Below are 24067 nucleotides of genomic sequence, written 5' to 3' on the forward strand. Positions count from 1 at the left end.
GGTACGCTTGTAATGAGGCTCTTCGCTCCCACTAGCAATTACAACGCTCCAACAGTCCTTCGCTCATAACTCCTGACCACTTAGCTAGCACGGGTGACTGAAAAATACAGTCGCCACCCGCTGCTCCAAACCATGGCACTTGCACTGGAAGCCGCTCAGCTTATAAATGCAAGATGCGAACAGTGGTAAGGGGGCTTGGGTGGAAAGAGAGTAGAAGCACAACACACATCCTGCTCTATCAACAAAATGGGAATCATTCTGGTGACTTCCGGGGAGATTTTCAGCTTCTGCAATTTAAACTATGTAATATATAGCTAGACTGAATTCACTGGGCTCTACGGTCACCGTCATGTCTGTGCCCTTGAACCCAGTTGCATCTATCTGCCTCAAGGCCTCATCCGATGGCACAGTAAGCCATGCAGGGAGGCTTTTCAAGACCTGGCATATATTGATAAGATAATCAACTGTGCCATCTGATTCAAGACACAGTCTGCGACACTTAGGGTAAGTGTCGACTCCCTGAGCACAACCGATTGGAACGTGCCTCCTGACGTTCTGAAAAATTATTGAATCAATAGAGTTCAACAAACAATGACTTCCATCATCATGAAATTTATTCCATGTTTTCTCCACATGAAGTGATTCAATTCATTTGATGATAATTAATTTGGTATTCTTTAACATTCCCAGAAAATATGCATATGAGTCATTGTGAGTTCATCACCCAATGCATTTCGGACTGGTAAAGTCCTTCATCAGGGGTAGTCTGAAAACAATGTAAACAAAAAAATATATGTAGGATCTCTCAAAGTGTCATTATACACAAAAACATTGGTGATCATGTTTATGCAAATCATATGAATAGACATATATGCTCTTAACTTTTCAGAAAGATAGAGAAAATGTGACAACTGAATCGCATCCAGATTTGTGTATAGATAATCGAAACTAACGTACAAAGAGAAATTAGGATAAATATCGAGTGGGCGAAAGAGAAAGACTCAGTTGTGCACGTAATGAAACACAGTGTGGGCATATGTGAAAGATTCAATAAAGTAATTCAGCATGGACCGCGAGCGGGATACGCCGTACGGTCAAGTGGAAAACTAAATCATAAAAGTGCATACCCAAGGTGAATAACTGGATAAAAAGTGAAGCGAGAGGCCAGTTTCTAACACCAGAGATTGACTTACTAGTAAACAGAAGTAAACTGCATATCAATGCCGTGCGGGAATCGCTACGCCGGTGTGTGAGTTTGTATCGGAAAAACCGGATGCTAAGTATCAGAGTTCAAAGTGTCGACATGAAGAGGACAATGTTTGTGGCGGCCATCTTGTGCACAACTGAGTCTCTCTTTCGCCCACTCGATATTTATCCTAATTTCTCTTTGTACGTTAGTTTCGATTATCTATACACAAATCTGGATGCGATTCAGTTGTCACATTTTCTCTACCTTTCTGAAAAGTTAAGAGCATGTATGTCTATTCATATGATTTACGTAAACATGATCACCAATGTTTTTGTGTTTAATGACACTTTGAGAGATCCTACATATATTTTTTTGTTTACAATGTTTTCAGAATACCCCTGATGAAGGACTTTACCAGTCCGAAATGCATTGGGTGATGAACTCACAATGACTCATATGCATATTTTCTGGGAATGTTAAAGAATACCAAATTAATTATCATCGAATGAATTGAATCACTTCATGTGGAGAAAACATGGAATAAATTTCATGATGATGGAAGTCATTGTTTGTTGAACTTTATTGATTCAATAATTTTTCAGAACGTCAGGAGACACGTTCCAATCGGTTGTGCTCAGGGAGTCAACACTTACCCTAAGTTTTGCAGACTGTATTTTGATTACCACACCTTTGTCAGGAAGTGATATCCTTGGTGCACACCACAATTTATTCATATTATCAACAGCGGAGTGCGTAACCTCTACCCATTTTGTATCTGATTCAAGACATCATCTGATGGCACCGTAAGCTATGCAGGGAGGCTTTTCATGACCTGGTGTATTTTTATAAGCTAATGCAGCTATACTGCTAGACGGCTGGTTATAGCTTATGCATGTTCTACCCATAGAGGTTAAAGATATGCAATGAAATAAGGTTGGGGGCTTCTCTGACCCTTGTCCAAATGTGCATAATTATTGCTGAGCTGGATATACTATTCACATTCATTCTAACACACATGGTTTGTAGATTAATAGTGTATGATACATAATCATATATTGCATAATGCTAATTTTGTGAGTGCACACTGATTTCAGCTTATGGGGTGAGGCTCTGTTTATACCACTTCACAAATTCCTGCTACCATAGCTGAGCTCAGTAGGAAAAGAGTGCGAGACACCTGCCAGCTTTCCTGATCTCCAGCAAGGCTTAGGTTTCTTTTTGAAACATAGCAAGTCTACCAATGTGACCTCAATATTGCTATTTTGGAAGTAAAAAGACAGGCCAGTGGAGGCCTTCCATTCGCAGGCCTCAATCTCGAGCTATGTACCATCACCAATACCACATCTCAAAATCTATCAAGCACATACAAAAAGTCTATTTTTTTCTCACAAAACTGTGCAGTATTAATTATTTTCCGGACAGCCAATGGTCTAGAAACATTCAAAATAAGAGCATGAGTAAATGCAGTGGAAAAGCCAATAAGTCACACATTTTCCAAAATGGCCACCACAATACAACCACGCATGCATGTGCATGTCTGTTGAACATGGAGGCCATCCTGGAAGCATAACGATTCCAAGATGGCCACCATGTCTGATGCATAAGTGTTGCGATAAATACATGTGCCTGTGTTGCATACTCGTGATACACAACAGCAATATTTATTTGTTTATTTACCAATCCAATATGCGTGTATGGTAAACTAAAAAATAAAGTGTGCTCAAATACATAAAATGAACCCAGTGGCTTGGTAGAACTTTGCAGATGCTGGGCTCAGAAATAATAAAATATATATATATATACACAATAAGACAAAAAACATGGAGTGGAAGGGTCATAGAAGGTGGTGGGCACACTGACAGAGAGGGAGGGTGTAGGCCCTAAAGATTATATAAAAATAGAGAAAAGAAAATGGTAATGCACATGCGGGCTACTTTTGAGGTGTTCACATCCGTTGACACTAGCTCAGAAGGACAGCCTCGTTAGCCAGTGACAAGCTAGATGATCCACAGTAGCCAATGGCTGAAAGGAGCTGTCCAAAACCACAGTATGTATGTGTATATGTATTTATCTGTGTGTTGTTTGGGTGTACGAAGACATGGGGTCTTATCAAATAGCTAAAGGTGTCTCTATGCATGATCTAAAAAGGGATAATTTTTTTGCATCCGCGAGGCAGGCATTTTTAAAGGCAAGAGAGTAGAGATGTATATATTTTTTTTAAAACTATTTGACTCCCACAAGTGGAGCTGTCCATACAGAGACACAGAGGGGTATTTGGCTCTTGTGCTTACCTGGAGCCGACATTTCAAAGTGTGTCGCCAGTCACTTCTCTGCACTCTAGTTTTAACAAGTCTGGGCACCACCTAGGTCTCAGGCCTAAAAAGGAGAAATAAAAAAAGAAGATGTGAGCATTAGGTAATCATCAGACATGGCAGAAGTCTGGAAATAAGAAAGATCCAATCATGTATACGTTTATCCATATATATATATATATATATATATATATATATATATATATATATATATATATATATATATATGGTGAGAACCAGGGCACCAATCAACAAGAAGATGTCTAATCACCAAAATAAAAGTCAAGAGTTTGTAATGAATATTAAAATGCTCTGAATATCCTTGGCGCAGTCAGATGCCCACAACCCATATAATCCCGGCCCCCGATATACCTCTGTAAAAAAATTGTTGTCCAGAGATTTTCATTTTTGTTTTTGGATCATTAGAGAAGTAATTTAGCTTGGGCAGACCACTACGGGCCAGATGTAGGTAAATGCATGTTTGCTGTTCCTCAATAGTGATTTTTAGGGAATCGCTATTAAGGAAATCGCAAAATGCCATGTAGGTAGAAATCGCAATGTTTTTTGCAATTCCTTAATATTCCCTAATTGTGAATCGCAAATTGCGATTCGCAATTAACAAATACCTTCCCATTCATTCCTATGGGCCAAGAGGCCCATAGGAATGAATAGGAATTACTCCCGCAATTTGCGAGTCACCAAGAGGCATTCACAAATTGCGGGCACAATTTCAAGGGTGCCAGGGTTCCAAAAGGACACCCTGTTGCAACCCTGAAATGTGCATGTGTGCACAGGTGGCCCACATACATGCCCTAAGGGCATGAATGTGTGCCACATGGCACTTAACCACATGGCTGCTAGGCGTTTTCCCGTCCTGCGCTAAAAAATCATAAACTCCATACATCATGACGAGCTGGCCTTGTCATCCGCGCACGGCAGGTAAGCGCCATGACGAGCCCAGCTCGTCATTAGCTTCGAAGGGGTTAAAAAAAAGCAAAAAAGTGCTTTTTTAAAGGAAATGCTAATTACCACCAACTTGAAGTTGGTGGTAATTAGCGATTCCTTAAGGCTAAAGTGTACTTTCTTTGGTGCTACTTACATTGCATTTAAGGAATCGCAGTTTGCGATTCCTTTAACGCAAGAGCAAAATAAGGAATCGCAATGTTGCGATTCCTCATTTTGATAGTAGGTTTCAACTTAACTGCATTGCTCGCTGTCAATTAACGATCGCAAACGCTGAAATTCTGTGAATTAAAGCATTAGCGCTCGCTATTGGGCCACCTGCATCTGGCCCTACATTTCTAAAATTGGCAGATGTGTTACAGTGATGATTAATATTAAAGGAACCATGAGACCTTTATACTTCATTTTGGTGTCAAAACATAGGTTTGAGGTCAAGTGGTGTTATACAGACAGAAAATAACTCCTCATTGCAATCCTCCTGCCATTTTCCAAAATGGCAGCAATAATAGAGGAATAAGAGACCTATATAGAAATGGAACAACTATTTTTTAAAATCCTTTTAGGTATAGACCATTGTTTATGATCTAAATATGAAAAACAAATAATGTTTATCACTCTTGTTTTAGACACGTTTTCATAGTTCACTTTATTTGTTTCTGCGATCACTCTTGGTACATTTGTAGAATATGGAGCATTTGAGAAGACCATATCAACACAAACACTTTTTTATAGCACAGGTTCTGCAAATACATGTATGTGTACTTTCTGTGGGTAGAGGCTTTGGAAATTTCATAGGATTCAGCACATCATCAACATCTTTCGAACCAAAATAACATGGATCTTTCTTTACATATGCATGATCCAAAACATTTATACATCTTCTGATGAAGTAGAACGCTCTTTTAATGTGTCCATGCACAGACTATGACGTCAATGGAAGGTCACTTAGCAGGACTGATCTCTTGAACTCACTGTACCGAAGATAGTCAGATGTGTGATAGTCAGAACTTGTTTTCCACAAAGGTACAAGGCATTTTTCTACATCTTTAACCCCTTCGATGCTGATGACGAGCTCAGCTCATCATCAGCCACGGGGGACGTGTGCGAATGAGGAGCTGAGCTCGTCATCTAACGCGGCTTTTGAAAAAAAGCCGCGCAGTGCGAAAATCACCGCCGCAGCGATGCGGTTAAAGTCACATTCTTTTTCTGTCTCAGCAAATCCTTTTAGAATCTTCATTGTTCAGCAGTTAAAGCTACAATTTTAGTTCCAATTTTGTTCATAGTGCCATCGCCCGTAAGAATATGAGCCACGATAAGAACACTGGGCATCTCTGGGTCAAGTTTCTTGCACTAAATACGAAACAGGATTAAGTGTCTTTTCTCGCCTGTTCCATAACGTATCCATAACTCTGACAATCCTGGACTTAAGAACATTGCAACAAATCTAAGTAGCACAATCATAAGATCTGTGTCATTTGACAGTACAATGACTCGATTGGAATTATTTCGTACAGCCCACTTAACAGGTCACACAACACGAAGGTCAGCTTTCCCCAATTTGCTCTTACAATATGGCCCATACCTTTTGAATCTCTCTCTGTAGGCATCAACTCCTCATTGACAATCATTCCACTTGAGATAATTGGAAATTCAGTGTTCATGTCTTTTGAATGAAGTGCACACTGTGCCTTGTTCTCTTTTGAGATTTAGGTAGGCGAAACCAAGTATGTCATTCTTGTTCCAGAAACCATTCAAACGCAATGTTTCTATAGCCTCGGAAATGGTGAGCACACCTTGTAACAAACAAACAGAGTTCCGCTCAATACTGACTGGACACAACAAACTCTGGATTATCCTTGAGGAAATGGAAGTAGAAATACCACTTATAAAGTCCATGAAACAGCTATACCATGGTGCGTGTGCTAGGGTCCGTTATGGAAATATGGGAGAGTGCACTGCTAAATTCCTAATAAGAAAATGGGTGAGACAAGGTTGTGTCCTTGCCCCCTTTCATTTTACCTTATATATTAATGGCCTTTCCAAGTTTTAGTTAGTCAATGTCAGTATCTCCCACTCATCGATAAACGCCCAATCCCTGCGTTATTGTACGCAGATGGCGATGTCCTAATGTCGCGCACCCAATTGGGGTTACAAAGATTAGTGACTAGCTTTGCCACATACATGTGAAATCTTGGTTTGCAAGTGAACACTTCAAAAATGTTTATAATGAAATGTGGAACGAATAGTGTTAAATGCCACAAGTTTTATTAATAATACCAAGGTTCAGTGCACTAACCGAATATCCATACCTTGGTATTCACTTTGATTATAGAGGGACATGGCCGCATGCGGTTTTAGCTAGAAAAATGTTATTTTTTAAAGCCACCCCGGCCCCAGCCCATTTCCCCAGTTAATTGGGCAGAAAGTCGGTCGTGGATTTAATCCAAATTTATAAAGCTAAGTGTGTCACAACTGCCATGTACGGTGCGGGCATCTGGGGCTAGTGGACTCTCAGCCCCTGCAATTAGTTGAGAATGCCTTCGTCAGATATTTATTGGCAGTCCCCAAAGAGCACGGCCACCTACTTGCCACGCAGAGCTTGGGATCCCATATAGATCTGACCTAATTAAGATTCAACCGCTTTTATTATGGACTTACTAGTTTTCCGGTCATGAATGACTGGCCTAAAACCCTGGGCACATGCCCATGTGACAATTCTTCTCAACAGTCTACAATGCATACGCTTCAATTTTGTAAATTTTACTATGTTCCCAGAAAAAAGATGATTGTTCCCATTCTAAAGATCCTGGGCCTGAAACAATGTCGCCCAGCATTTTTAAAGCTACATCTTTTAGATATGAAATGTTTACTATCCCTTAAGCAACTGTATCTGAAATGTGTGTTCAAATCTAGGAAAACAATGTGGAATACGAACCTGACTTTTAATACATGATTTTATAAATTTTTTAAACTATGTAATACCAATGTGATTTGTTATTTATAATCATATGTGAAAAAACTATGCTCTAATGATTTATATGCTAACTCGAATAAAGCTTATTTTGATTTGATTTGATTGGACAGTATTGCTTCCAAAGATTTCAGCCTCAATAAGTGCATTGTCTATGCAGCATCCACTCAGGCAACTTCCTGCACACCGCAACACAACTTTTGTCATGTGGTAAATGCCCATCATTGGATAAAGATCATCAAATTCTACTGCATTGCTCATAAAAATGTCAGCTAAAATACCGAAAACACCTTCATCACAATAAATTGGCAGAATAAGCTGGTCTTCAAGCTGAGCATGCACATTTTGGACATTTCTTAGAGCGGTGTATACGGTCGTGTAGTTTGGGACTGGATATAGCATCACTGGTAAAAACCCACCCATCTTCAGTGGGACGGTATTCTGAGAGATCAGAGCATGAATTCCAGCCCACGGAGGGACTGGCTTTTCTTCATTCTTCGGTCCACACCGAATAAGCGATATGATACATTCAGTTAAATCAGCTTTGCGAATCTCAGCATCAGGTAGAAGACTCATGTCCTCAGCCATTTTGAAACATTCTGGTAGACTTGGACGTGTTGATGGCTTGTTGTGATTTTGCACACGTTGGCAAGGCAGTTGGGTTATAAGTTTGCAGCTTTGTTTGTTTATGCGTATAGCTGACACAGCTTGTGTTCCAGCAGCTACTTCATAGGTACAGTCTTGAAAAAGTACCATGGAAGTATTGTGTGTTCTCTTGTGCTTTACACTGTACACCTGATGGGTGGAATGTAGCGTGCCCTCCTCCAGTGCTCTGTAGTGTGCACCTGCTATGTGGAATGAAGCGTGCACTCTGCCTGTGCTTTGAAGTGTACACCTGCTGTCTGGAATGAAGTGTGCACTGCTCCTGTGCTCTGCAGTGTACACCTGATGAGTGGAATGAAGCGTGTACTGCTCCTGTGCTCTGCAGTGTACACCTGCTGTGTGGAGTGAAGCCTGCAATGCTCCTGTGCTTTGCGGTGTACACCTGCTGTGTGGAATGAAGCGTGCACTGCTCTTGTGCTTGCCGTGTACACCTGTTGTGTGGAATGTAGCGTGCACTCCTCCAGTGCTTTGCGGTGTACACCTGTTTGCGGAATGAAGCGTGCACTGCTCTTGTGCTTTGCGGTGTACACCTGCTGTGTGGAATGAAGCGTGCACTCCTCCAGTGCTCTGCAGTGTACACCTGTTGTGTGGAATGAAGCTTGCACTCCTCCAGTGCTTTGCGGTGTACACCTGCTGTGTGGAATGAAGCTTGCACTCCTCCAGTGCTTTGCGGTGTACACCTGCTGTGTGGAATGAAGCTTGCACTCCTCCAGTGCTTTGCGGTGTACACCTGCTGTGTGGAATGAAGCGTGCACTCCTCCAGTGCTTTGCGGTGTACACCTGCTGTGTGGAATGAAGCGTGCACTCCTCCAGTGCTCTGCAGTGTACACCTGTTGTGTGGAATGAAGCATGCACTGCTCTTGTGCTTTGCGTTGTACACCTGCTGTGTGGAATGAAGCTTGCACTCCTCCAGTGCTTTGCGGTGTACACCTGCTGTGTGGAATGAAGCTTGCACTCCTCCAGTGCTTTGTGGTGTACACCTGCTGTGTGGAATGAAGCTTGCACTCCTCCAGTGCTCTGCAGTGTACACCTGTTGTGTGGAATGCAGCTTGCACTCCTCCAGTGCTTTGCGGTGTACACCTGCTGTGTGGAATGAAGCGTGCACTCCTCCAGTGCTCTGCAGTGTACACCTGTTGTGTGGAATGAAGCTTGCACTCCTCCAGTGCTTTGCGGTGTACACCTGCTGTGTGGAATGAAGCATGCACTGCTCTTGTGCTTTGCGGTGTACACCTGTTTGTGGAATGAAGCTTACACTCCTCCAGTGCTTTGCGGTGTACACCTGCTGTGTGGAATGTAGCGTGCACTCCTCCAGTGCTTTGCGGTGTACACCTGCTGTGCTGATTGAAGTGTGCGCTCCTCCAGTGCTTTGAAGTGTACACTTTATGATGCAATTCAATTTCACTAGCTCCAGGATATACATACCAAGAGAGTGTCCTCTGCAATTAGACGGTGCTTCCTTTTGCAGATGTAGGATGTTGAAACCAGGAATGAAACAGTGTGCACATTAAAAATAAATTATTAAGCAGACCGTGCATAACCTCTCCACAGCCACCTTTAGGTTTCTCAGCCGCCGTCTCATTGGTTGGCAGAGCTCTACAGCTTCAGTTTCTCATTCCATGAAACAAAAGAGAACCAACTGTGGCGAGGTCCTCCAACCAGAAGGGAGCTCTGATCTGAAGCTCCCCCTTGGTGAAGCGTACATCTGTTGTTTACAAGGCGTCCGTGGTTCTGTGAGAAATGCAGGGTTTATTAAGCTTAATGCAACACTTCCCAGCAGATACCCATGAAGAGTCTATCTGTGATGTGGAACAGTGCTTAATTTGTAAAAAACATAAGTACCAGGGACCTCGTCAAGAGACCACTGCAGCTTGCACCACATCTTGCCCCTGCCATGCTTCCAGTTATAGTAACAACACAACTAATAACCATCACCCTCCTACAAGTGTGACAATTCAGACTTTTCCAGGCCCTCAGAACAATCAGAATTGCTTGCGCAGCAGGTAGTAGGCATTGTTAATCTATATAGAATTATTAGTGGACTGTTTTAATCATCTCTAAATTAGCCAGGCAGCGCCACCTTGTGGCAGAATATCACAAGCGCTGGTGATGACAATTAAGTGCTGGTGCCGAGCACTGGAAACCACCTGCTCAAATTAAGCACTGTGTGGGGATGCTTTCAGCAATGGGGGATTCCCCAATCAGGTAAGATGCCAAAGTTACAAAGTTAGCCACAAGTCTTTTTTTTTTTAATTGTCAAATGTTCTTTCGCTCCCGCAGCAGGCGATCTTGCTAGGAAATTAACCTTTTACTTACCGTAATCTTCATTACTTCGATTAGGCATTCTCCTCATCGAAGTAAATAACACATGCGACATCCTTGCCTCCATGACAGCCCAAAACACGATAGAAACCATATTATATTCTTTTTTTACTGTAAAATAAAACCAGCGAGTCCTGTCTCTATGCCTAAGCCTGCAACAAATGAGTAAAGACAACAGCGGTCCTATGCAAGGAGGGATATAGTCAATAGGTAAATATAGACACAATGGAAACTATATTGTAAATTGACTTGCCCAGCCGGGCAGAGGTCTAATATTTAATTTAGAACCACAATATTAGGAGATACCTTCAACAATTTCTTGGAGATGGGCACAAGCCTGTGCCCAGACGTTTACAAATTGTCATGGTTAGCGGAGTGGATAGAAGGTAGAGAAAGGTTTTTAGGCAAAAGCTATTGTTTTCTGTGCATATAGCAATAACAGAATTCACATTTACACCATTACTTGAAATATAGTAACAGATACACAACAGAGTATATGGTGTAGAAGTTGTCGACGGCGTTTCGATCCCATTACATAGTTACAGGGATCATCATCAGGACTGAGTAACCCCTAATCATTACTAGCCATGATTGCCGCATTGGGCGAGGCGCACACAGTGGGTGCCGGCCGGTGGCAGGGAGTAGGGGGCAGTCGTTATCCGCGGAGGAACCGGATAGTCCCAATTTAAACGGGCAGCTTAAACAGTGATTACGTTTCTGGCAGGGTTGGGTTTCAGGCAGGTATGCCACGGAGATCAATCTCCGCGTGGAGGGGTTGAGGCGCCAACAATGGGCTGATTCCTCACGAGCCTTAACAGACGACTGCAAGTGCTTCCCGAGCCTGCAACAAAGCGCCCCCTATATTCTTGCACTTGTCCCTTTCTGCAAGTCATCCCCAAACTTTGTGTCTACATCCTTCTGTTTTCTGGCCCCATTTTTGATGGATTTTAGGACTCTGCATACTTTACCACTGCTAACCAGTGCTGAAGTGCTTGTGCTCTCTCCTTTAAGTATGGAAAAATTTGCTTGCACCAATTGACATATTTAATTTACTTACAAGTCCCTAGTAAAGTGGTGCTACCTGTACCCAGAGCCTGTAAATTAAATGCTACTAGTATTTCACCCTAGTGAATGTTTTCCAGGCCTAAACTTCCTTTTTAATACATTTCGGTTGCCCCTAGGGTCTGCCCTAAACATGCCTGTAGGGCAGGGTGCTTTGTATCTGAAACATTAGACATGTACTTTTTTCCTAAATTCGTTTTCACTACTATATGCCCTTCCTCTAACATAGGATAACCTTGTGTTCCCTTATTACATTAAACAAGTGACACACTTTAACCAGGAGCCTGTAGGAATGTAGAGTTTGGCATCTATGGAATTGTAATTTAAAAACCTCTTTAATGATAAAGTCAGATGTTTAGTAGGGGTGGGAGGAATTAGCGTAATCTTGTTACGCAAATCTCTGCGAAACGGTACAAAATCTACATGAACACGCAGAAATTCTGCGAGAACGCGGAATTGCTTGTTCGCAATGCTTCTTTCCTGTTCACAATTGCTGTTTGCGTGCTCGAGGGCAAATATCTTGTGAACACGCATTTTGAGAAAACGAACAAGCCAAAAATTTCGCAAAGTCGCGGACCGCAGATTTTTAGGCAATTTTGCATTCTCAGCGGAACGCAAAATTACCCAAATTCCGCGAGAGGAACGGAATTTACCACCCAGGCCTAATGTTTAGTCACAATTCTGAAGATGCCACTTTTAGAAAGTTGGCATTTTCTAGTCCTAGCCATTTGGTGGCTGTAACCTAGGTCACATGACTTGGTGTAGCTGGCAGTTGGGTTTTGTGTATTTCTCCCAGTCAGTGAGACATAGAGGGAATAATTGGTGGCAGGATGGGCCATTTCTGACTTTGAGGGGGGGAATTGGAACCTACCACCCTTGCACATCACAACGGCCCTGCCTAAGCACTCACACAAAGGGTTTGACACTAGTCTTTTGTGACTCTAGGCAAGCTGAGGCCAGGGCAGGGAGGCTTGAAATTCCAGTCACCTCTAGGGTTGGAAGCCTCCAGAACCTTCTCTTACTTCAATGTGGGCACCAGGTACAAATATTGAAACCTCAGACCAAGCTCTTTAAAACCTTGGCTGCTAGGGGTTTTCCCCTCCTGTTCTGAAAATGTTTGAATACTATAGTTTCATGACAAGGTCAGCTCGTCATAAGCACAGCTCAACCGTGCCTCATGACGAGCTGACCTTGTCATGAGCATGGAAGGGGTTAATACACCTCTGGACATGTGGAAGCCTCAAAAGGATTGCTGTGCTGCTTTGAATGGACTACTACTCTGCTGCCCGAGTGAAAAGAACTGGACCTCCATCGTGAACCCATGCCACCAGAGTGGCTCCAAGGCCTAGTTGGCTGACCTCCTGATCAGAGCCTCAGGACAGAAAAGTCTCCACCCACCTTTAACCGAAAAACCTGACTCTGTCTTTTGTGAATCTGCCCCCCGCCCTCCCCAACCCCTCCAGGTAGTGCTGCCCCTGTCCTAGAACATTGGAAGTGGGCCTGCAGGTGCACGGCCAACCCAGCAGTGGTAAGGTGAGTAGAACAGACACATCGCAATGCAACTTCTCCCAGGCTCATCGGAAATGCCAGATCCCTGACACAGAGCCTCGTGTCGTATTTATTTATTTATTTATTTATTATTACATTTCTTAAGCGCTCAGCTACCCGTAGGTTTCCCGGCGCTGGGTATATAAAACAATGTACCAGATGAGGAGGGAGTCAAATCAGTGAACTTACATATTAAAAAGCCAGGTCTTGATTCCCTTGCGGAAAGTCAGGAAGCACGTAGCTTCCCCGGAACCACCACTGCATGACACATTCTCAGTGCAGGCCTTCGCATTGCCAGCCCAAATAGACGGCATCCTCATTGACACATCTGGGTCTGCAGCTTATTCGGAACCACCGCTGTGCAACTAGGCCTTTGCATCGCAAGCCCCTTGTCGATGGCATTGTCAATAAGGACACAGGATTTCACATCGCAGCCCCGCAGCTTCTGCTGAACAGCTGCTGTGCGACGCATCCTTGGCAGGGGATCATGCAATGCTCCGCAAACCAGGAATAAAGGTCCCCCGCTCCATCGCAGTTGGCCAGAATTTGTGACTTGGAGCTGCCTCTCCAGATAGAGGAGCTCAGTCTAGCAATCCACCAGAAGGCGTGAAGCAAGATCCCAGGTACAGAGGGGCTCCCCACGGAACATTATGCAGCTTTCGGAGCCACTCTTACTCCTCCCTGCTAGAGAACTACAGAGAGGTAGGCCATTGGGGAGTTTTACAAGCTCAGTGCATAGGGCCCTCATAGTGGTGCTCCGAAACAGGGTAGAGAAACCCTTAAGGTGATCTCTTACCACCTGTGGACAACATTGAACATTGACTACAAAATCTTAAGTAAGGTCCTTGCGAATAGGTTGCTTCCAGCACTTATCTCCCTTGTTCTTTCGGACCAATGTGGGTTTGAGCCTCGAAGGGTAACGCACTCCAACATTCAGCGCCTGAGCCACATTATGGATGTGATATCCAGGGAAGCCGACCTCCCGGTGGTGATCTCCCCCGATTAAAAAAAAGCTTGTGATACGTGGAGTTGGTCCTACTTACTAGAGGTGCTGGAGGTGTTTGGGACAGGTTCTCATTTTCTAGGTTGGGTCAGTCTTTTATATACTGCCCCGCAGGCGAGGGTCCGCTTCAGTCATTAGATCTCGCACTCTTTTTCCAGAAGTAGAGGGACCCGCCATGGGTGCTCTTTACCTCTAGTAATGTCAGCACTTGCTATGGAGTCCCTAGCTGTCATGTTGCACACAAGGGGTCCTGTCTGGGGACTCAGGGTGGGACTAGAATGGCACACTGTGTCCTTATACATGGATGATGTGTTAGTATATCTACGGGACCATGCATGCACAATACTGGCCATTTAGGACCTGCTCGACCGCTCCAGGGAGATGGCTGGTCTCAAGGTAAACTGGGGTAAATACTGAATCTTCCCTTTAAGCGGGATTGAGCCGGAGGGTCAAGAAGTGCCTCGAGAAGTGCCGGAAGTAGGGTACCTCTCCTGGATTTTTGAGACTTTTCGCTATCTCAGCACAAATGTTTACCACACAGACAGGGACTTGCTCGATGGTAGTCATGGTAAGGCCTTGACCTCGAATCGCCAATCCATGCACTTCTGGACCTACCCGGCTACCCCTCTTGCCTGTGGGAAAAGCATTGGTGGCAAAGATGCTGGTTCAGGTTCTTCAGAGGCTCCTTTATTTCTTTGTGACTTTGCCATTGATACCAACGAGATCCTTTTTCAAGACTCGGAGCTCACTTGGGGACCTGCTCGGAAGCGGGTTAATTCCCCATACTTCGGCGCCTCATGCTCGAGGCGGGACTTTTTTGGGGCCCCAGACCTGGAGCAGTGTTTCACAGTGGTCCAATTGCAGTGGCCTATGCGCCGGTTGGCCGGAGATAAAACAGCAGAGGGTAGCCTGGTTCGAGCACATATGGGAGGCCTCAACATACTGGAGTGGATGCTCTCGCCGGGTAGTCTGACCAGGAGACTGGGCAGGCTCAGACGAGTAGCCAAGTTGACCTGGACTCCATATGTCCAAACCATACGTGAACAGACCCCCTTTGCACCGCAGTTGGCCCTCTGGAGTGAGCCGGCCATGAAAGATCTGCTGCGGGTTCACGATTCTTCTCCATGGGGAGACGTTGGGCTCACCCAAATGGGTGATCTATACAGCAACAGTGCTATGCTCTTTCCAGGGACTGCAGGAACTACACAAGCTTGTGGCAGGACTTTTTCTTGCACACACTGCAATTAGGGAGACAACTGGGGATGTATGGGCACCAGGGCTGGCAGAGCCTCTGCTCCACTTGGGTTTGCAGTTCTTCTTAACACATGGGCTAGGCCGTCTGGCGGTTTCAGTATTATAGGCAACACTACTGAGGGATACAGTGAATTTCTTACCTGGGGTAAGCCCAAATGGGATGGCGGCTTGGGCAAGAAATTAACCACTAAGTAGTGGACCATGGCCTTAGAAAGGTTGAACAAGTCTTGCGCAATGCCCGTTTAAAATTCATGCAATTCAATAAATTACATTAAAGCTACCTTACACTGCACTGTTTGCACAAACCGTTTCCGGTGGTGGCCCCGGCCTGCCCGAGATGTGGTCACATAGATATTACATATATTCATATGGTTTGGGAATGCCCGCCGTTGATGCGCACATGGACCCAGTTGATGGACTGGACCGTACGTGGACGGCGATTGATGTCCAGTTGCCTCTAGCCCCGCTCCTATGTTTTTGGGGGATCACAAACCAAATTAAGAGTACCAAACACTACTTGGGGCTAGTTGAGCGGACTTTGGCCCTTTTTAAGCGATTAATTGCCCTTGTTTTGAAGGCCCCTGATCCGCCCACGATCGAGAGCTGGCTTCGGTAACTCATAAATGGGCTCCCTCTGGGAGAAGTGGACGCCATGATAAATGATCGTAGGTTGCGAGGGGGAGAAGATACAATGTGGGACACCTATGACCTTAAGCTGTTCGACAGGTTGAGTCCACCCTTACCCTATGTTACAGTACCTCCCACGGTGATCCGGGCAGCTGACTATATTGTACCGCTGTGCGACCCATTCACTTACCCACACTTGCTCACTGGATATCAAAGGGAGCTCCTGCGCTCTCCTGGGTGGACTGCATAGGGGTTCACCCCACTCTCTTTCCCACTTGGTACTACCATGACCCTGTATGCTCCATGTTTACGGTATCCTCCTGTTCCCACTTTACCGCACTTCCACATAGCTGCAAATGTCAGCCCCAGCCAGAGGTTTTCAAAAGTTACTGCACTGTTTGCTTTTATTTTGTGATACACATATCGGCTAATGCATGACGGGGCGCGTTGTGTCGCTTCGGGTTGACATCATATTCCGCTTTCCCTTCCATGCCATTATATGACCTGCTACTAAAATACTGTTTACTCTGAAATGAAAGGAGGGGGGGGGGCCATCCACCTCATGAACGTGTTGAATATTGTATCCTATACGGCTTGCGGTGGTTTTCAATTAATGTCAATAAAGAAATTAAAAAAATAAATGTGTGCGCCTAGGCAATGATGCAGCCGTCGGAAGCAGTAGGTTCGTCATCACGCACTTTTAAACATGTTTTGGTTTTGATGGTGATACACAATATCAGCAAAAAGCAGAGTTTAAGTGGAATGAAAAAACTAGGTCTCTCAAAGAGGCGTGGCTTATGTAAATAGGGGCGTGGCTTAACCCCTTCCCTTCTCATGACTGAACCACACCGTCATGAGCCACGGGCACCACGTGCTCATGACGGCGTGGTTCCCATGCTGCGGCTGCTCCGCCCACGCGGCACTGATTCCCCGCCTGTGCAGGCGAATTAGTGAGTGGACAGAGTCGTGAGCACAGTGCGCCCGTGGCTCGTGACATCGTGGTTCCGTCACAAGCATGGCGGTGCCGCACTCCCCCCTGCCCCGGGGTGGAATTACCGCTGCGGCCAAGGGGTTACAAAACTAAACTAAAAATCTGTGCTTTGCATAGTGTAGTGTCCGACTGGCTTTTTGCTGCTTCTGTCACTGCATACTGAGATAAGTCAACAAGTAACATTACACCTTCAACTCTGATCCTTTGGCTTTGCCAATGGTTGTTAGTTGCATAAGATAAATAAGCAACTAAAATGGCTTTGTTGCATTGCTTTAAATGGACCGGTTCACCGGTACAAAGTACCGCCACTTCCGAATTTTTTTGCCGTCAGTACCGGCACTCATGGGCATCGGCAGAATTGTTTCCAGGGGGGGGCAACATTTTAACTTCATCACCATCCTCCGACATGATTGAGCACAAGTATTAAATACATTAAAAAAAATCTAATAAGACAAAGAGCTTAAATAAACAAAGAAACCCATAGGGGGTGGGGGGGGGGGGGGGGAGGAGAGAAAAATATTGTGAGGCGCCACAGCAGACGACCTGGCAACTACAATAAAACAGGGAAAAACTAAAAATGACCGTAAAAAAACAAAAACATTCTAAATCAGGTTGATGCGGTTCTAGAGCATGGGTACTCACAAACTTTCTCTCGGGCCATAATTAAAGTGTGGTTTGTGGCCGAGGGCCGCACCGATGGGGGCGGGGTCAGAGGGGGAGAGGCTAGAGCAACAAAAAAATATGACCATGAGGTTGAACACAGGTCCCTGCAGCGGACGCCTTCGTCCACTTAGCCACCAGACCTGGCATACACACATCTTTCTTTCTCTCTCTCCCTCTCTCTCTCTTCTCCCTCTCTCTCTGTCTCCCTCCCTCTATCTCTCTGTCTCCCTCCCTTTCCCTCTCTCCGTCTCCCTCTGCCTATCTCGCTCTCCCTCGCTCTCTCTCTGTCTCTCTCTCTCTCCCTGTCTCCCTCCCTCTGTCTCCAAGTTTTACCAAGTTTAAGTTTATTATGTTTTTGGCTCTCAAAAGAGGGCCACATAAAACAAGTACATAGTTATACACAACTTTTAGAGATAAAATCACAAAAAACAAAATATAAAGGAATCATTTCATAGACACTGGCCGAACAATTATCCAACAACTTCCCTGGGTATCATCAATAAATATCTAAAAACCCTTTAAAAAAGTTAAAATTTTTAAAAACAAAACATTTCATTGGGTGGACAATAAAGTGCATGGAAAAAAGTCTGTACATTTAAAATTCCTAATTGTAAACAAATGGGTTTTAACCATTTTAAGCGTAGTGATCGTAATACAGGACAAATAAGCAATACATGATTTCGGTCTTGCACTGCATTATTACAGAGATTACATACTGGGGATGATCCATACCACTTTGCTAAAAGAAGATTTATAGGAAGCAAATCATTTCTTATAAGGTACCATAGCCTACGGACTCCGTGGGGGATATTCCAAGTGAGATATTGCTGGGCCTGCTTTGGTACATAAGTACTTAAAAGTAAATCCCTTCCTTTTTTTCCATGTAGGGGAGTCATATCCAATTTAAAACAGAGTTCCCAAGATGCATATTTCAGTTGAAACTTTAGTTGAGAAGGGGAAAGCAGAAACAGAGTATTAACATCCAACTGTAGCCATGTTACTGCTTTTCTAAAGTTTTTTACTAATAGGGAAAACTCGTTTAAATTGCCCAAAAGTTCGTTTTTGATAGATCCCCGTAAGGAACCCGATTTACCTCTGGCCAAGCAGGCCACCCACCTTACTAGGGCAGTCAACCCCTGTACCCAACAACTCCGGAGACCAAATTCCAGCCTGCAAGATGACACAGAGCAGGCTGTATTAAGGGAGGAAATTCTTCTTAGTACTTTCCCTTCCATTACATGCAAGAATCCCCAATGTCTTAACTCCACCAATTCTATTCCATACAGTAGAGTTGGAGGGATCTTTGCTCTATATACTTCCAAAAATCGTGCAAAGTGTCTTTTTCCTGTAGCAAAATATAGAGAGCATAACCCCATTCCATGAGCCAATGCTTTACGTGAATTATGCTCAATGTGGGGTTTCTCACTTCGGTTTGCTGAAATTATTTTATCTAAGAAGACGTAGGTTTTAACCACCTCCAGTTTCTGTCCTCCTATGACCCATCCAAAGTTTTCAGATCTACATTTTTTCCTTCCAAAGATACACATAATTTTGCTTTTAGAAGCATTGATCTTCATGAAGTGTGCTTCTGCAAATAAGTGTAATGCTTGCAGGCGGTTAGACAGGCCCTTCGGTGTTAAATCTAAGATGAGAATATCATCTGCATACATTAAAACCGATATGGATGTTCCACCAATCACCGGGGCTAACCCACCACAAGCTGCAATGGAAGCAGGAAGATCTGCTGTATATATAGAAAACAATATGGGGGCCAATATACACCCTTGTTTTAACCCGTTCAGAGACGGGATAGATTGTGAAAGGCCCCTTTCTCCGCCTTGCAAGACCTTACACCATGTGTTTGAGTGGAGAGATTTTACAAGTTCGAGTAGCTGTGGTGGCATACCCAATGCAGCAAGCTTTCTCCACAGCGTGGGTCGATCCACCTTATCAAACGCTGTGGAGAAGTCTATAAATGCGGCATATATACCACCTCCTCGAACGCGTACATATTTGTCCGTGATCACTTGGAGAGCTGTTAAATTGTCAAGTGTACCATGCTCTTTACGAAACCCAGTTTGTTCCAAGGGTAAAATTCCATTTGCCTCCACCCAATCTGTGATTAATATTAAAAGACATTTTGCAAATACTTTCCCTATGGAATCCAATAAAGCTATTAAACGATAGTTCCTAGGTTTATCCCGCTCTCCTTTCTTGAATATTGGAATTAATATACTTCCCCTTCAGGAGATCGGAACCAATCTCAATAAGAAGCATGCTTGAAACAGGGGAGCGAGAATCTTACTCCATAAGGTGATATCTTGTTTCAGAATTGAGATGGGTAATTCATCCGGACCCATTGCTCCGGAAGAGCGCATACTCTTTATTACAGAAGCAATGGTTTTCTCGGACGGAAGGTCTATAGTAAGCCCACTATCCAAGGCAGGGTCATAATTTTCATCCTCCATGCTGTTAGATGCATACAGATTCGATATAAATGAAATCCAAACATCTTCAGCAATAGAGATGGGAATAGGTGAAATTCTTGCGCCACATCCCTTTCCAATTATGGACCAGAATTCTCTAGATTTCCCAAGAACAGAAGCCTCCCTTAAACTAATCCAGAGTGAGTCTTCTTTTTCTTTTTTTTTTTTTTATTCTCAATCTGGTCCTTCTCCTTTTTAGTAAGGCTAACTTATGGTCATTTTCCCTAGATCTACATAGGAACTGTTTCCTCACAAGTTTGTTTATTTCTTTATTTAAGGGTAATAATCTACTAGGAACAAAATTCAACTTCCTAGGGTATCTTGGCTTCTTTGCAATCGAAGTGAGCTTCCTCATAAAAATTTCAAAGTATAGGAATTCCCTACCCTGCCACTCTTCTAATGCAAGTGGAGTTTGTTCAAGGAAATTCTGCACTTCCTTCATCGAGGAGGGGTCCCAGAAGCATCTTCCGGATTTACAATGAAAAGAAACTCCTCTATTACTTAAGGACCAAGAATCAGTGTCTGGAGGTTGTAATGAGACAATTATACTGATCACATTATGGTCACTCAATGAGGATTGGGAAATCATTATATCTCGGATAAAAGAGAAAGTATTATAATCCGTGATTATATAGTCAAGGATGGATTCACCCTTAGTAGACCTAGGAGTGAAATTAGCGGGAATATCGGATGGCATCCTACCATTTACAATTAGCCCCTCTAAGTGGCTAAGTTCTTCTAGGAGTATCTTTCCTCTTTTACTGGTTTTTATTTTATTGGGAAAGATTGCTTCCGGTATATTATGTGCTTCCTCCTTAGCTTTATTTCTAAACAAATCCATACTTGAATTAGAGACTTTGCTGTTTAAATCTCCCATAAGTAAAATGTAAGGGGGCTGGTCAAGCTCTAATAATTGTTTAACATAGGAAAACATTCGCTTTAAAACAATACTAAAAGTATCCTCGGGTGGAATATATACATTTATAATAACCAAAGAAGATTGACTACCTACAGTAACTAAGTTGTTAATGGTTATTGCTTGGAAAAGGTTACTTATATCAACATAGTGGGAGAACTGCCATTGTAATGAATTTGATAAGAGGCAAGCAATTCCACCTTTTGCGTGGCCTTTTTTTGATGGTGTAGCCGCAGCCTCAAGGACGAAGTAATCTTTCCCCCTGTATAGGGTATCTTTACACCAGGTTTCCTGAATACATATCACATCTGCATTCAAGGAAAATAGAAAATCAAATTTCTCTGGATGGTTATATAGCCCTGCTGCATTCCATGATATGACTTTTAAATGACTGTTAAAGATGTTGAAACAGTTTTGGATTATTCGATGTATTATTAGATAGAACTCCTGGCAACCAGTTCCACCGATAATTATCTTCAGTTATGGGACTAGTCAAGTTCACGGGAATAGGGAGTACCTGGGAAACCATACGTTTGCCTCTAGAGACCCACATTTTTAGGTCTCTATTATAGAGGGATGGGTCTTCCTGCATAGCACTCAGCTTTGTAGCCCCTTGTCTAGAGAAAGTAAACTTTCCGTTATTAATGTAAGGTAATACATCAATCCCTCTGCATTGAAATGCTTCCGCTTGCTGGAGAACTAGATTAGCAATTATTTTGGAACAGAATTTTACCCGTATTCGTGGCCCGTTTTCAAATCTTAATAAGGAAACCAGGTCAATATCGCTCGACAAAATAAGTTTTAAACTGTCAATATCTTTAAAATAGTTAAGCAGCCATGACCTATTTAAGTATAAGTCAGAGTCAAATAAGGGCAGGAAATCCAATGTCAAAGTGTCCACATAAGAATTAAGGGCTTTTGGGAGTACTGGGGAAACACTCGTGGTCACAACAACCGGCTGCCGAAAAATAGGCGCTAAAGGATTGAGTGGCTCTATTACAGCTGGAATAGTTCTTGTCACCTCTTCCACTGGGGCTGGGGACAATAGTCTAATATCCTCTTGACAAGGGACTCTCTCATCCGTAGTGCAAACATCAACGGGACCTTCGACTACAGATCCAGTAGTTAAAACAACTGCCTCATTGGTAGAAGTGTTCAATAAATGATTATCAACGATTTCTACAACATCTAGCACTTCAGTATTTAAGTGCTTTTGGAAAATAATTTGTCTCTGTCTTTTCTTTTTATACTTGCGAACAGGTTTCCTATTTTTCCCTTTGTTCTTTCTGCTTTTTTCTTGTACTTTCCCCTTTACAATTGGACTTCCTTCAGGTTCTTTCTTATCCTGATTGAAAATCGGAAATAATTCATTTCCAGGATTCAGGTTAACCTCCACCAAACTTTCTTCTTTTATAGCTGGTTCAGATTCCATCCCGCTATTGAAGGCGGGTGAGATAGGCATCTCTATAGGTTCATGTATATCAACCACTACTGACATCCCCACCGGCTCATTTTTTACCAACGGATTATTACTGGCAAGAACATTCTGGACAACAGTCTCCAACGGAGAAGTAGCAACATTTTCAGTATTTTTTGCCAATAATACTTTCAGTATCTGTGTAACTGAGTCCAAGATGCAATCAGAGCTCCCAACGAATTTCCCCAATAAAAACAATATGGAAGCCAATAAATGTTCTAATGCTATCAGGGATTCAGAAATAGGTTTATCGTCTTTGGGGTAGCCAGATGCAGAAAGAGAGCCGATACCGGATAAGTTAAGTTGTGGAGTCCTGGAATCATTCTGTAATGAAGGAATGTCATTAGGGTTTATAGATGGAGTACTACTGTATAACAATAATCCTGACGGTGTAGCTCCATTTGGTGTTTTACTGGGATCAGGATGTTTCAAAGTTCTCTCGTCCATATACCGACCACACAATTCAAGATCAATACTGGACGGAATAGAGTCTTCTTTTATGCAAAATTCCAGACTTTCTGCATTCTTAAGAGTGTTAGGCAGAGGAACTTTCATATCTGCTATTATTATATCAGGGTTAACCTCTCCCAGCGAGCATACTGGGAGGTTAACGTTAACAGTTCGAGACAGACAAGGCAGGTTTTTATCCAGAGTTGGTTCAAGATTAAGATCCTTCTCTATATCAGACTGTGCATCCGTTAATATTATCATCTCAGAATCATCAGCTTTCGGGACTGACACAGTCTTATCGACAGGTTTTTCCCATAATTTCAATAGCTGCAACTGTCCCTTCAATAGTACGCTATTATCGTAGTTATTCCTCAAGGGGTTTGATCTAGTTTTTACACATGACCTCCCCCCTAGGACTCTTCCAGAACGTAATTTCTTTGCAGTCATATTCAATGAGAATGTAGATAACCAGGCAGCCGGCTTTTTACGTAGACAGAAAATATTTAGATAGCAATAGTAAGTCTTTTAAAATGATTCCACAGAGGAGTTGAGGCGAAGACCCCGGCCAGTGTGCAGAAATTACTCCTTCACAAGTTTCACTTCTCTTATTAGTAATAGGAGTCAATAACAAAAAACAAATAACAGGGCCCAGCCCAGCCTACCTCGGCCACTGAGGGCCACAGAGGGCCCGCCCTTTGCCCGGGCTTAGCCCGGCGTCGCCCCGCGCGCTCCCGCGACGCGGGAAATGAGTCTCCAATTTAAACGCCTCCTGGCGCAATGTCCGTTGCCGCGACTTCCGGTCACAGGGGGTGATGGGGATTGTAGTTTTTGTCCCCCTCACGCTCTCCCCCTCTCGGCGGCCACACACCAGGTCTCACAAGTGCGGCGGCGGAGGGAGAGCGGGAACCGGAGCACAGAGCTAGCAAGCAGGCTGGTAGAGTGGCTAGCAGAAAGGCTACAGCAGGTAGGTTGCACAAATTCAAAAGCGTCCACCGCTCTGCCGCAAATGAGTCTCCAATTTAAACGCCTCCTGGCGCTATGTCCGTTGCTGCGACTTCCGGTCGCAGGAGGTGATGGGGATTGTAGTTTTTGTCCCCCTCATGCTCTCCCCCTCTCGGCGGCCGCACACCAGGTCTCACAAGTGCAGCGGCGGAGGGAGAGCGGGAACCGGAG

At 43.7% G+C, this 24067-nt stretch overlaps 1 protein-coding gene across 1 annotated transcript in view; it reads right to left on the minus strand.

Moving 5' to 3' along the window:
* The window catches only part of LOC147678713 (phospholipid scramblase 1-like), a 72687-nt gene that overhangs the window by 44768 nt on the left and 3852 nt on the right, over positions 1 to 24067 (minus strand). The window contains exon 2 of the mRNA XM_086946167.1: positions 3481 to 3563. Within this exon, the coding sequence (XP_086802293.1) occupies positions 3481 to 3493 (13 nt within the window). The 5' untranslated portion in view covers positions 3494 to 3563. The remainder of the gene's footprint in view (positions 1 to 3480; positions 3564 to 24067) is intronic.

The sequence above is a fragment of the Lissotriton vulgaris genome, chromosome 12, assembly GCF_964263255.1.
Source record: "Lissotriton vulgaris chromosome 12, aLisVul1.2, whole genome shotgun sequence".
Lineage (NCBI taxonomy): Eukaryota > Metazoa > Chordata > Amphibia > Caudata > Salamandridae > Lissotriton > Lissotriton vulgaris.